At 35.5% G+C, this 15,616-nt stretch overlaps 1 protein-coding gene across 1 annotated transcript; it reads left to right on the forward strand.

Annotated features, from left to right (window-relative positions):
* The first annotated feature begins 2,584 nt into the window (after window positions 1–2,584).
* On the forward strand, window positions 2,585–13,809 carry LOC108376070 (puromycin-sensitive aminopeptidase-like protein). The gene is made up of 6 exons (XM_017632247.1): window positions 2,585–2,609; window positions 6,642–7,497; window positions 10,947–11,102; window positions 11,965–12,258; window positions 12,346–12,768; window positions 12,842–13,809. Exons 2-6 carry the CDS (start codon window positions 6,734–6,736, stop codon window positions 13,659–13,661), a joined length of 2,457 nt encoding a protein of 818 aa, XP_017487736.1. The 5' UTR covers window positions 2,585–2,609; window positions 6,642–6,733; the 3' UTR covers window positions 13,662–13,809.
* The last annotated feature ends 1,807 nt before the right edge of the window (window positions 13,810–15,616 follow it).

A 15,616-nucleotide genomic window follows, 5' to 3' on the forward strand; every position in this document is an offset into this window, starting at 1 on the left:
CCTTAGACCTGACTTGGCTTAAAAAGTGTATACATATCTGGCCATGAGAGAATCATGCTGCCACATTATTTTTTCACATATTTTTAATAAAATTCCTTTAACTATGCCACACAAATATGATTTTTTGTATAAATGCAATTCATCTGCTAATCGAAAAACAAACATTCGAAAAAAGACAGAACATAAAATAAAGACAATTACAATTTGATACGCTTAAAAACATTAATTTCAATTGTAATTTGTATTAAGTTTTACCACAAACAAATTAAACGCTTAAAATTTTGCGTGTACAAATACAAATGCTGAGGATCAAAACAAAAGAGAAAAAGCAATAGATGACAAGGAGAGTAATCGTTTCTAAGTTTCTAGGTAAGTCAAGTCAAGTGTAAGTGCATAACCGGGCTTTTAAAAGTTATTCATCATTTGACATTATAGTCGGTGTTCAAAAGAGAGAAATGGCAAAATCACTTCTACCTTATTTAGTATGCCTTGTCTATAATTCATATACACTACATACATCATTTCTTTTGTAAATAAAGCCATGTTTTTTAATGACAACTTAGGTAAATTTTGTTTTAACTTTGGTACTAAAATTGTGGTTCATAAAGGTTGACTACTTAATTGCATATTAACATTAAAAAAAAAAGATTAATGGCGTACTTCTCGCAAACTAGCTATATATATGTATATGTATATGTATGTGCACATATATGTATATTTGGGTGTTAGATTATTCGTATTTTTTCCAAAACCTGGATTCGAGTTATTCTGCCTTATCCTGAGTTTCGCCTGAAAAAAAAATCACCCGAAAATTTGTCATCCGCCCATAGTAAAACCATGGAAACCAAAGGCGAAAAGTGAACCGATTCGGGGAAAATGAAACTCATGATAAGGCTGATTATAATTTAACGGAACTGGTTCCCGATTGTGAAATTAAGAAAAAACCGAAGCAACCATGACCGTCATGACCAAAAATTAGAATGAAACTATTACATTAAAGATAGCTTTTATTTAGGAAAGAAAGTGAAACAAATTTATCAGTGAAAAATTCACTATGGGCTTTATTTTAACATTTAAATATTGCATTTTTTATACACGAGCGCACTTGTGCACAAGGGTATTATAACTTTGTTCACATAACGGTTTTTTGTAACAGGCAAAACGAATCGAGATAGATATAGACAAATGTATACATAAATGATCAGAATGAAAAGAGAAATCGATTAAGCGGTGACTGTCTGTCCGTCCGTCCGTCCGTCCGTCCGTCCGTCCGTCTGTGCACACGATAACTCGAGTAAAAATTGAGATATCTTAACGAAACTTGGTACGTGAACTTCCTCAGGGCGTAGGACAGATGGTATTGAAAATGGGCGAAATCGGACAATAACCACGCCTACCTCCCATATAACGGTAAATTTCAGAAATGCGTAAACTGCGATATTTTAGTAACTACTGAAGGTAATTCACTCAAAATTGATATTTACAATGAGTTTTAGACGAAAAATAAGAATATTAAAAAATTTTGCGAATGGGCTTAGCCACGCCCACTTATGGTTACATGTGTGTATCTTGGTAACCGCTGCACCAATTTCTTACAAACGTGGTCCTGGTGCAGGATACCAAATGGCCGAAAATTTTTAAAATCGGACAATAACCACGCCCACATCCCATATAACGGTAATTTAGAAAAATACGAAATCTTCGATAAATCAGTAAATATTAAAGCTAATTTATTCAAAATTGATGTTTGGAACAATTATTTACTAGGAAATACGTTTATGATAAAATTTTGGAAAATGGGCGTGGCACCGCCCACTTATGATCACATATTTGTATCTCGGTAACCGTTCACCAATTTGTACCAAACTCGGTATGGCTATTGTGCTTGCCACATAGAAGCAAAACGTTGAAAATTATTGAAATCGGACTAAAATTACGGCCGTTTTTCATATAACGGTAAATCTCAGAATTGCTTGAAATTTGAATATTTCGAAATTTAAGGACGCTAATTTACTTAAAATGTATACACCCCGGCTTATCATGTAGCGGTAGCTTTCGGAAAGGTGGAAAAATATTTCCTTTTTGGTTGTTGTTGTTTCCGACAGGGTGGGTGTATGATGTATTATGGAACGAATTTCCGCCATCCTTTGTCAAATTTGGTTCTCTCGGAGAACGAAAAATGACACTGAAGATGGCACAACGCCGAAACCGGTTTGTCTCCAAACCAAATTTGACAAGGGATGACGGAAATTCGTTCCATAATACATACGTGGAAAAATATATTTATTACTTGCGCCGGGTATGTTATGTTCGGCTTCGCCCGAACTTAGACTTTCTTATTTGTTTTACTTTTAGGATGTCAGCAGCGCTCTTGCCGCTGCGCGCCGTAGCCAGTTGCTTAGATGTGCCTACTGCCACTCGGTAGGCTTTCTGGTCCCAGCAACATCAAATAGCGGTCGCCCCACGGCAGACAATGGCAAACATCCGAGTGTACTTCTGCCATAAAAAGTCTTCTTTGTAAAAGTGTGAAGTAAAAGTGCAGATCTCTCCATTTGTGTCCCAACATCAAGATGCAGAACACGAATTGGAGGAGAAGCTCGGCCAAACATGTAGAAAACGTTAAAGTACCAAATATTTATTTACTGGAATCAAATATGATACACTGCTCATCGCAAAATAACCTATAATATAGTTCTAAAAAAATTTGAGGGTTTCCATTAAACAGGAAAAAGCCTTGAAAATTTAAAAAATTCAAAACTTTTATTGTGTGAAATGAAAAAAAAACGGTTTGTTCAATAAAAAAATTCAAGATTTCAAAACAAAAACCCATACAGATATTTAAAAAAAAACCGGTTGGAAACTGGTTTAGAAAAACCGAGTTAATCACCCTAGTATACATATTATTAAGATATTAAGTAAATATACGAGCATTGCTGCATAATTTTCTCAGCTTCATAGCTGTATTTACAAATGTACATACATACATATGTGCATAACAAAATGTCAACAATATTGATAACAATGACTAAGCCGAATGTAGAAAAAATTTTGAGAAAATGCAATAGTAATTACTTCGCAAATATTTACATATCTACATTATGCACATATGTACATATACATATATGTTTCACACATTTAACTGTAGAACACATCCCAATTTGCCACAGAGCGAAGACGAGTTCGAATCGACGTCGTTACGACGTCGCTCTGATGAAGTTGTTTGGGTGAACTCGAAACGACGTCGAAACGAAGTCGTTTTTTCCATACAAAATGGAACGTCCTTCCGACGTCGTTTTTTCTCATCGAATCGACGTCTTTACGACGTCGCTCTGGTGAAGTCATTTGGGTGAACTCGAAAACTAAGCGCAAATTAAAGTCATTCATTTGGATAGTAAACCGTTTTCATTATGACAATTTTTTATTATGACAGAATATGGAATCCGCAGTGTACACTTGTGCTCAGAAAATTAAGGCACCTATATCGTTTTTTCAGTATTCATAATATTTTTCACTTATATTTTTTTTTTAATTTTTTGTGTATACTGCAAAGTTGCTTGAATTTTGAACTATAAAGTCCTTGTTAAAAATATAAACCCAATTTTTATAAAAATGATTAAAATGAAATGGCAAAAAAATTAATTGTTAAAACTTGTCTGTATGTGGTACGTTAAAAAATTTTAACAAAGGGTGTAGTACTGTATTCAAATTTTAATTTGTATTTTATAAATGACCGAATATTTCTCTTATTTTTCTTTTTAATTAATATGTTAGTGTGTACATTGAAACAAAAATTAAAAAAAAAAAATATTTATTGAATTAAATTAAACTATTTGAAATAAAAAAATTTGTTTTTAATTTTATAGTACTGTCTGCAATTTTGAGCAGTTCGCTGCTATATCGTTTTTGGAGCCCGCCGCCGATCTGTGCTTCATCCGACGGCGAGTCGTTTGTGAACGTCGCCGCGAACATATTGTTTACCAAAACGAGTCGGAAACGACGTCATTACGAAGTCGTTTGACAAATTGGGATATTATAATGGTATCAGCGCTTTAATCCATACCCAGCAAAAAAATTTTATCAGGTGTGACTTTCATACCAAGCATCCGATAGTGTCATTTTAGAGCTTCCACACACTGCTGCAGACTTTATTGGCCGATGTGCAACTCCATTGGAACTAAAAAGTCTGCCAACTTTCGGCCGACTGCGTGATCAGCGAGGCGATCTTCTACGTGCGCACCCTCGATCAGCTCGGAATGAACTTCAGTTATGCACATATTTTTTCTTTAGATAAAACATCCTAAATTCTTTAGCGATGTGTTTTGAAAATGTAAAATTTCACTTATATTCTTAAGTTTTATTATTTATTTAATATTTTATATGCAATATATTGAATGAATTTGCTCACTTTAATTTAAAAATTCTTAAAAAGTTTTCTGAGATAGGGCGTTTTCGTACTGGCGGCCGAGATAGGTCGATCATCCACTCAGGGGTCGATATTGTGTAAAAATTTACTTCAAAATCTTGTGTAGTGTCCGTATGTGAAGACTATTTTCTGCATTTTGAAACTTTGAAAGCATCTCCTGAAAATTTGCATTTTTTGAGTTGTAACAGTCTCTTAGTAAATGAGCGATTTGTGAATGTAATAAAATTTCTAAGCAGCACTTGCATGCACTGTTGCTAATTTTGTTAATATTTAGCATGATAGCGAGTTAATTTTAGATTGCTACGGTAAATTATAATGATTTGTGTATTTACTTAATTCTATAAAACTCAAAAAAAAAAAAAAACAAATTTAAATCTATAAAAATGTACACATAAAAATGTTTGGAAAAAACGAAACTTCAACTATTCATGGCAAAAAATTGCTGTTTATAATATTCGCTGTATTTAGTTGAATTATTTCAAGAATATTTATCTAAGATCAATATTTGTTTTAATAAGTAGCATGTAGTTACAATTTATTTATGTATATATGTACTTGTGTGATTGACTCGGTATTCCCAATCGGGTTTCCACCTATTCGGGTTGAATATCTATGGGCGGTTTTTTTTTCGAACAAACCGGTTTTTTTCATTTCAGAGAAATCTTGACGTCTCGATAAAAGTTTTGAGTTTTTCGAAGTTTTCAAGGGTTTTTCCAAATTAAGGAAAACCGCTAAATAGTTTTAAAATTATATCTTGGGTTATTTTGGGATGAAAAATATATTTTTGAAAAAACTTTTTTTGCTTGCTGGGACCAGAGGATTAAAGTTAATGTTGATTATTTATTGTAAAATCCGGGTAAATTCATTTGAAATGATTATTGACCGGCCAATAGATGGCACTACAATATCCGAAATGACTTGGATCACCAAATAAACACTATATTTAATTATAAAAATATGGGTATAATTTATATTTTCAAAAAATGTCAATAGACTCCTTCAATTACGGAAAAATTGGCCTTAGAATCGATGCTTATCAATACTTATCCGTTCTTCTACACGCAAAAAAATAATTCATCGAGTTATCGTGTACACGGACGGACGGACGGACAGACAGACTTGGTTTAATCGACTTCTCTTTTCATTCTGATCATTTATGTATACATTTGTGTCTATCTATCTCGATTCCTTTAGGCTGTTACAAACAACCGTTATGCGAACAAAGTTATAATACCTTGTGCACAAGTGCGCTCGGGTATAAAAATGACCGTGGGACGTGGCACCTCCTATTAGGGTTGCCAACCGTACTATAATATATAGTATTGTACAATTTTTTTCAGTCTGCGTACTATATACCGTTGGAAAAAATTTAATATGCAAAAATACTATACTTATTCATTTATAAATAAATTAAATATTTATTTATTAATTAGTTGAATTAAATTTATAATAAATTGTAAAATTTAAAAGTTACGACGTTAGCTGCTAAGGCCATTTATTGGCTGACATATGTATAAATATATTTCAGTAATTGGCAAGAAATACTATATACATATATTTGAAGTGTACTATATTTTTTCAGATTTTTTTGAAAAAGTGCTATATCCTACTTGAAAGAGCAAGGACCAAATAATTTAATGGCCTATCTCTCTTTCTCCTCCGACTATAGGTCTTCTCAGAGAAGCATCTTTAAAATCATAACCCTCAATCAACAGAATTCTCATTTAGTTTTCATAAGACTTCCTTGAGGCTCTTAGAAGTCCGAAGAGAAAAAAAAGTGGCTCATTGAATGCTTTAGTATTTGCCTTTTCAAATTGGAAAGATGGTAGGTGTCACGCTCCTTCTTTTTTTTGTACTAGCCTCTAACCTACAATATTTGGAACCAAGCCGCTTGATACGAGGGTTGCTATTTATATTTCTGGTCTTCCTTTAGCACCGTAAAAACTGGTGCATATAATGAATTTCCTCGTGGGAGATATTCGAAGAATTCTGTGAAGGTCGTCCGAAATCAATTGTTATGTTACAAAATATCAATATTATGAAGAAGAAATACTGTTATAATGAGACAACAAAGTCACATTGTATAAGTAAAGCCATCTGAACAAACATAACTTAACTTGTTCAAATATTCCCTTAGTTCAAATAATTTATTGTTTTTAATTAGTTTTTGCCTTTTTGATTTTTATTTAATTTTTCTTAAGTTTTTCGAAATTTTCAGCGCTACAAAATTCGGGTCCTGATCATAATTAACCTTAAAATTTACATAAATCAAATTTTGCTAAACAAAATCGCCTCGTAAACATTAAAACAATGGTACTTAAAGACAAACACGTACGTGAAAATATCAACATGGATAATCATCGCCCAGTCACAACACTAACAAATAATCCCACCACAACTTTCACGACGCGTCGTGGCTACACATTTTCAGCTACAACGCTCTTTCTGATGGCTGCCTGCTTTGTGTGCATCCTACTTGCGGTCAGTTTCATCATCTACAATGTTGCAACGTGTGAACAGGAGCTAAATCCGTTACCGGATGAGGAAGTCATTTGCACAACGGTAAAGAAGCATATACAGAAATCGTTCACACCACAAGTGGCCAGCACGCTGACGCATTATGAACGCGACGTACGTTTGCCGCGTTCAATAAAACCGCAGAAATACAATATTTCCCTTGTGCCGCACCTGCTCAACAATAATTTCACATTCGAAGGAGAGGTACGCATACAAGTTTTGGTACTGGAAGACTGCTATAATATTACCATGCACGCGACCGAATTGAATATCACCAAAAACGATGTGACTGTACGTCGTATTGGCATGTCAACGGCGACGTCGACTTTGCAACCGGCTTTGGCAACGAACGCTCACTACATACCGGAAATTGGCGGCGCTGAACTGAGGATACGAAAACAATACATGCTTGAAGCCAAGCAGTTTTTCATCATAGATCTCTACGACAAACTAACAAAGGGTGGCGTGTACGAGATAAGCATCCGGTTCAGCGGTCTAATACAGGACTATTTGCAGGGATTCTATCGCAGTTCGTATCAAGTGGGCAACGAAAAGCGGTAAGTAGTTGTTGTTGCTAATTATGTTCATGCATATCTACATAGTATGTATGTATGTATGTAGATCCCTATTTACGTATATGTGTTTGTATGTACTATATATGAGTAAATATAACTATAGTTATGCGGTAGTCAAATCAACCTGCTTGGTCTGCAAAGCGTTTCTAGCTAAAAATCATAAGGATGTATTTTGACACGTAAACGAAATTCGCACATATGTACCTACATACATACATACAGAATGGTAGGGTGATCCATGTTACGTATTTTATACGACAAAATCCGGAAAATACAGCTTCAACTTCAGCTTATGAATTTTATTAGAAGCGTTTAGAGAGTAAGAGAGGTAGAGGAGGCAAAGAAACAGGTGTGGTTAAATGGTGTGAAGTCTGAGGCTGAGACCACGCAATGAGCGGCTGAGCGACTTAATTAAAACATACGAAATACTATTGCAGTGGCCATGCTCTGAGCGGCATTTCGCTTGCCGCTTTGTCGCTCATTGCGTGGCCTCGACCTTAGGCTTTGCGATAGAAAACAACGAAGCTCCACAGGAAGCATATTTCTGATCTCGGCAGCTTCTCGGTGGGGAGAAATAAGTGCGATTAAATTTTTCAAGAGAGTGCCTACTCGTAGCTCATCGTCGCACGCTGGGACCAAGCGTGCTCAAAACTAAATTTTTTAAAAAGGCTTTTTTTTGAAAAGTAGAAACGTAGGTTTATTCCCCATTAAACTCTACATTTGGGGGTAAGTTTTCAGCGTTCTATCGTTTTTTAGCTGGGAGATATGCGTGTCCAAACTTGAAAAATTTGAACAATATTTTTTTTTTCAAAACTGAGAAATTCAAATTGTTATTGTGAAAAAGTGGTATTATACTTCGTTACTTATAATGAAGTTTATATATTTTTTGTTGTATTTTTTTTTTTTGAATTATGTGTTTTAAAAATATTATATTAAAAAAAAACTAAACTAACCTCTATTTTTTGCAAGTGTAATTTTCAAAATCATTTTTTTTTTAATGCGTAAAGCGCCTTTAAATTTGACAGTACTGCAATAAAGTATGTTCCTTCCTTGTTAAGAATCCGAGTTCAAAACCAAAAGCACTTTGCGCTTTTCTAAATAAATTGGTTTTAAAAACTTCTTTTTGATTTTAATTAAACACAAAAAGATATACTTACGGTTAAGTTTGCTATACAACACCCACATATTGAAAAGTTTTGACTATTTATTTTATTTTAATTGTTTTTTTTTTTAATAAAATTATAGCTGATTTTTTAATTAATTTATGTTTTTACTTAGATTCATTACTTGCTTTTCGATATTTTGTATGCTCAATTTCTAAATCTCTTTAAATTTAAAACATAATTGGGTATTTATATCCATATCGAATCAAAGACGAAACTTAAAAAACTCTCTACTTTTTTGAAAAAATTTTCTTAAACTATTTTTACTTTCAACTTTGTTTTGGCCATGCACATATCCCATTATGTTTTACTTTGAAACGTAAATTTTTGTATATATTTCCTATCTTTTACTATCTAACTGATCTCTATATAAACGACTTCTTGTTTCATGCTCTCTTCTAGTGATTACGATAAATACGCACATAGTTACTGGTATTACCTTTGATCGCTTTTAACTTAGTTCTAAGTATTGCGAATTCATTGATAAAACTAGCACCGAAACGAAAAGACTTGTTCTTCCTGATTATGTTGTAACCTAAACTTACTTGTTTTTACTAAAACTAGCTGGGGAAAGACTCTATAAAAAAATTTACCACTAATGGGTTAAAATACGATCAACAATTCGTTAACTCAAAGTCGTAAATGGGTTAAATTATACATAATTCGTATAACCATTAAATCAAATTAACTTAACATAAGACATTCCAAAAACTGGGTCACCAATGGGTTAATGCATGGTCAATCATGTGTTAAGACGTCAAAAATTTACTCTCAAAAAGTTGTTCAAGCGAGTCTAATGGAAAGGAAATTATTTTAGAATTTTGAGCACCCGGTTATATGGGGTAGGCCCAGTGTGTGTCGTTACTCCGCTACTTTCACAGCGAGGCAGTGATCCACAGTTTTCAATTTCTACTCTTATAAAGATGCCAAATATGGTAGATGCAACCTGTTCTAAATTCTCCTTCGAAATTACGCCGTATCTAATCTAGACCGTGATCCATGGCGAACAGGACGAATTTGGGTGTTTCCTCCGAACTGGTGCTTCTCTTCGGAAGAGAGGTTTCCTTCCTAGAGACCACTGTCAGAAGCTACCTGCTTGGTGTTCTTCGAGCTGCCACTTAGATCTCTCAGGTTTACTCATCCAACCGAGGGGCTGCCATAACACTCAAGAATTTCCGTAGCCATGCGGCAGTCAGCATGGGCTCTATAACTCGAGCCAGGAATAGCGTTCGACGGTTCAGCCCGTGGCTCTTTTCCTAACTGACCTGTGGACGATTTCGCTTGAAACTTTTTACCGAAGGCTGGATGCGATGGGTTTTCATTGATACCCGCCGAAGTCGATACATACTTAGATTATTGTCAGTAAGGATCGCAATACTTATCCTGCTGAAATGGAAAGTGCCGTTTTAGACTTAAGAGTCAATTGCACCTCCTTGTTGCAAGAATAGCGAAGATATTAAAAAAATTCTTACAAATGAACACCGGGCTTTTTCAGGATCAAATCGGGACTAGTTTGGGTTTATTTCGGCCCAGTTTTGGGACCTGTTTAGGAAAATTTCATGACCCTTTTTTTCTTTTCAGGACTATTTTGAGATTAGTTCATGATTAGTTTAGGACCATTTCGAGCCCGTTTCGGAACTAGTTGGGGTTCACGTCAGAACTTGTTCAGAATTATTTCAGGACCATCTCGGGACTATTTCGAGACTGGTTTAAAACCATTTCGGGACAAGTTCTAGACTATTTCAGTACTATTTCAAGACAAATTGAGTACAATTTCAGGACTAGTTCGCGATCATTTCCGAACAAGTTTACGAATTTTTCAGAACTACTTCGGGATAGGGTTGGTTCGAAACTAGTCACGAAATGATCCTAAAATAGTCCTGAATTAATCCCGAAAAGGTTACAAAAAAGTCGTATACTGGTCTCGATAACATTCATAAAATAAAAAAATTAAATTAAATAAATTCTTTATTCCTATATAACTTTTTTTCTTTGCTTAGTGATTAAAAGACTCTATAGAAAATCAAGTCCGTGCAAATTTCGTTCAAAGACTTGCGTTATTGAAGAATGTAGCTAAACTATACTGTAGAAGTTATTTTCAAAATCCAATATGTTTTTAGTATAATAGCAACAGGCAGACTTTTGTATAATACTGTATCGGAAAAGAAAATGCTAATGCTAAGGCTTTGCCAAGTCGTATGCGGGTGTTCACACATCAAATTTCATGAGTAGTTGGTACTTACGCCTTTTTTTTTTTTTGTCTTACAGCTGGCTAGTTTCAACACAATTTCAAGCCACTGATGCTAGAAGAGCATTTCCATGCTTCGATGAACCATCTTTAAAAGCGAACTTCACATTAAAAATAGCCCGTCCGCGCAACATGTCCACAGTGTCTAATATGCCCATTGTGTACACAAAAAATCAGTAAGTAACCTAATATTGTAAATATTAAATTTAAAGTAATTAGCTCCTAAATTTTGACAAATTAAAAGCATGTATAACTAAAGTAACATTTTAAAATTATCAAAAAAAAAAAAAAAAGATTGGCCTGCAGTTGTAATCAAAATAAAATGGGTTCTAAAGTTAAAAAAAAAAAACAGATTTTTGATAGATATCCCATTGGAAGTTACATTGGTCGAACAAATTTTAGCTGCGCCTCATTTTGACAAGTCTTAACATATTAGTATTTTGTTAATTGATTTTGGTTTTGACAAAAAAAAGGAGTTCATTCATTGACAAATCCCGTATAAATCCAAGTTTAACACTTTGTGCAATATTTAAAAAGGCCTCAGCATACTTTCGTAAACATCGAGCTTCTTTAATTGGATTTCCTAGAAAGATTTCTTTTAAAAACTAGCGGTAAGAATTTTTGTTGTCCCATTTGCTTCCATATAACGAATACAAACAATTTATTTTATATGAAAGGAAACCGTAAAATCTTAGAGAAAAAAAGGTTATAAAAAATCAATGGTAATTTTCAGCCATTTGAAACTTGGTCTTTATTCTGCTAGATTTTAATTGGCTGCAGAACTGCACTCTCAGAATATTTCGAGGAAATCTAATTAGGAAAGCTTGCAATTTTTACGAAATTTTATTGCATTTTTTTAATGTTGCACAAAGTTTGATACTGGCATAGCCTTTAGAGTCGATTATATTTTGACTATAACTACGGGCCGTTTTATAGCTGAAAAGGCATTGATTTTGTTTTTAAAAATATTTATCCACCCATTATTGGCTGTGGGCCAACATTAGCTTTCTCTCGCTATTTAATGTTATTATTTTCCAGTGAATATCTTACCGATTATGTATGGGATCAATTTGCCGAAACCTTACCTATGTCCACTTACTTGGTGGCCTATGCAATTTCGGACTTCAAACACATCTCCGATGGTAATTTCTCGGTATGGGCACGCAAGGATGCCATACAATCAGCCAACTATGCACTTAGCGTTGGACCGAAAATACTTAAATTTCTTGAAGAATTTTTCAATCTGCCCTTCCCGCTGCCGAAAATTGATATGATAGCGATACCAGACTTTCAAGCGGGAGCCATGGAGAATTGGGGCCTGATAACCTACAGGTACATGAAAAAAAAACTGAAATAACTCGAGTAAATGAGCCTAAATTTCGTTACCATTATTTGTGCCACCCCCTTTCTTCTGTGCAGGGAGACCGCAATGCTCTATGAAGAGGGCGTTTCGGCTACAACGAATAAGCAACGTATTGCCAGTGTTGTTGGCCACGAACTGGCCCATCAGTGGTTTGGCAATTTGGTAACACCCAGTTGGTGGGCTGATATTTGGCTCAATGAGGGATTCGCCAGCTATATGGAATACTTCACTGTGGATGCGATTCATCCGGAGTGGAAGCCACAGGATCAATTTGTAGTGAATGAATTGCAGAATGTATTCCAGTTGGACGCGCTTTCATCATCGCATAGAATCTCAGTAGAAGTATTCAACCCAGATGAAATTTCAGAGATTTTCGATCGTATTTCTTATGCCAAAGGTTCGACCATCATACGCATGATGAACCATTTCTTAACTACGAAAGTATTTCAACGTGGATTAAGCAAGTATTTAAAAGAAATGTAAGTCTATGATACCGAATTTATACGTCATTACATACATACATAATTAAACTTAAATGTATACATTATGTAGGGCTTACAACTCCGCTGAACAGGATGATTTGTGGCGCTTTTTAACTATAGAAGCCATTGCAGCTGGCCTGCTAGACCGAAACACCACTGTTAAAAAGATTATGGATACGTGGACTTTACAAATCGGTTACCCTGTACTCACCGTTACACGTTATCCGAATACGCATGCCATCCGCATGGAGCAACAGCGTTTTAAATTTTCAAATCAGTCCGACTCGCAATACTCTGCTGAGGATAGAAATCCCCTCTGGTGGATACCAATTACATATACAACTTCGAAAGAGTTGAATTTCGAAAATACACGGCCCATCACTTGGGTGCCACGCAGCGAAGTTTACGAAATTGAAGATCGTAATCTCTCCACTGCGGATTGGTTTATCTTTAATATCCAACAAACTGGATATTATCGTGTCAATTACGATGCTTATAACTGGAAAGCTATTACAGCTCACCTAATGCAGCCACAGAAATATAGAAACATAGGTCCAGCGAATCGTGCACAATTATTAGACGACGCAATGAATTTGGCACGTGGTGAATATTTGAGCTATGAAACAGCATTGAATATGACGCGGTATCTCAATCATGAATTGGATCTGGTGCCATGGAAGGCTGCTATAAACGCATTTAATTTCATCGATTCGATGTTGGTTAATCAGGGCGACTACGATCTGCTGAAGGTGAGTCACTTGATGAGATTGCATGCAATTAAAGATAAAGAGGAAGATGCGTGTCAGTCCCGAAATACATACTTGAACAAAGGAAACCAGGCCTCTCGTCACTTTCTAAACAAAGAGAGTTTTGGTATTGTTGAGGATTAGCGTTAGGTTTTCTCCATGCGATCGGACGTAAAATTAGTTAGTGAATCTCTTTCCAAAGTCATGAACACTGCACTCGTGGTTAATTTCTTTCGAATATATACTTTGAGGCTAGTTACTAGAGATTAAAACTCGATTTGTGGATTTGAAGGTTTCCTCTGCAGCAACCCCATCAGAGGAAAGCATAAAAAGTACCCACTTACCCCCATATCGTCTCCTAAAGTAGATTAATACTGGTATTCAGTAAGTCAGTCTCATATTAAGCCACTAAATTTGAAAACAAATTAGTTAATTTTTTTGTTGCTTGAGGCGATTTTGGTATTCAGTATGAGAAAGTCATAAAACGTTCACCAAAAATAGGTGCGTTCCCTAACTGGCAAGAAGTTGCAAGAATTTACAGGAATTTACCAGAAAGCGTTCCCGTACNAAATACGCGAAATGCGAATGTGGATTTGAAGGTTTTCTCTGCAGCAACCCCATCAGAGGAAAGCATAAAAAGTACCCACTTACCCCCATATCGTCTCCTAACGTAGATTAGTGCTGGCATTCAGTAAGTCAATCTCATATTAAGCCACTAAATTTGAAAATAAATAAGTAAATTTTTTTTGTGGCTTGAGGCGATTTTGGTATTCAGTAAGAGAAAGTCCCAAAACGTGTACCAAAATAGGTGCGTTCCCTAACTCGCAAGACGCTGCAAGAATTTACAGCAATTTACCAGAAAGCGTTCCCGTACTCGGTTCTCTGGTAAAGTAGAGGAAAAATGAAGAAGTTGCAAGATTTTACCCGAAGAGTTTTTGTGGTCACCATTCTGCTGTGTGAAATTAAATCTTTTTTGACAGCAGTAAATTTTTGACAAACGCAGATTTATGCAGAGTAAAATGAAACATTACAAGAAATATTAAACATAGTGTACTACTTCCCAATTTTGCCGCCAGCAAATATTTCCCAATATTTTATTGTTTTTGCTTAAATTTGGGGCAGACAAATTATATTCATCAACAATCTTTGCTACTATCAAAATTTGCTTGGATATGTCAAAAATTTCGCTAGCGTCATAAGCTAATGCAATTTTTATTCACCTCTGACTTGTCAAAAATTTACTCGCCGCGAACTTTATTTCCCCCCAAAACAAAATTTTTCGACTTTTTTTTTATTATAAAGGCCCCGCCAAATAGAAATTCCCTTCCGCGGAACTCTGACCATCGCTTCGCTAATTTTTCATAGCCAAAATTCTTTTAATGAAAAGCGGTGCGGCCTAAATGTGTAGACCAGGGAAAAGTAATACCTGCAATGTGTTATCAACCAAATCCTGTCATATGAGGGGCATTTAACTAGATGCATGTTGTTAGGTGTGTCTGCTATTCGTTTGGAGATTTTTGGCGATCAAAATAAGCGATAGCGAAAGTTGGAATCCTGCTGCTGGTTTGAATTAGAGGTATACGCCGCCGAGCCACGCCGCCGCCGCCGCCGTTTTTTGTCATTTTTCACTCGCCGCCGCCGAGTCATAGAAATATCGGCGCGGCGGCGGCGGCGGCGGCGGCGGCGTGCGGCGCCTAAGGATTAATGTACAAAATTTTCATGATATACTAACACTGAACTATATCGTACAATTGCGTCCAAATTTGTCGTGAGAGGTAGCAATCGACGCGTTTCGATCCTCATAATCATATTTCGATGGTGGAAGGTTAATATTGTTAACTATTTTAAAATTATTAACAAAAAACTTTTTTTTAAAAATGGAATTTAAAAAAATTCCAACTTGAATAAGAGTGGTGAATGGCTGACGCTCACAAAATGATAGGATAAGTTTAGCAGCTTCATGGTTTTCTATGCTCTTTGGTATGTGGCTAATGGCCAGATGCGCCGGCGCTATTTGAGGCGCCGGCGTCGCCGCCGCCGCCGATTATTTCTAACATTGACGACGCCGCCGCCGCAATATCTATCGGCGTAAACCTCTA

Source organism: Rhagoletis zephyria, unplaced genomic scaffold (genome assembly GCF_001687245.7).
Source record: "Rhagoletis zephyria isolate East Lansing unplaced genomic scaffold, Rhagoletis_zephyria_1.1 Rzeph_scaffold_09849, whole genome shotgun sequence".
NCBI lineage: Eukaryota > Metazoa > Arthropoda > Insecta > Diptera > Tephritidae > Rhagoletis > Rhagoletis zephyria.

Excerpts from the sequence above, each read along its gene's own strand:
- LOC108376070 (XM_017632247.1), top strand. The coding sequence starts at position 6,734 with ATGGTACTTAAAGACAAACACGTACGTGAAAATATCAACATGGATAAT. Across the intron at positions 7,498-10,946 it reads CAAGTGGGCAACGAAAAGCG|CTGGCTAGTTTCAACACAAT; the intron begins GTAAGTAGTTGT and ends TTTGTCTTACAG. Across the intron at positions 12,769-12,841 it reads AGCAAGTATTTAAAAGAAAT|GGCTTACAACTCCGCTGAAC; the intron begins GTAAGTCTATGA and ends TACATTATGTAG.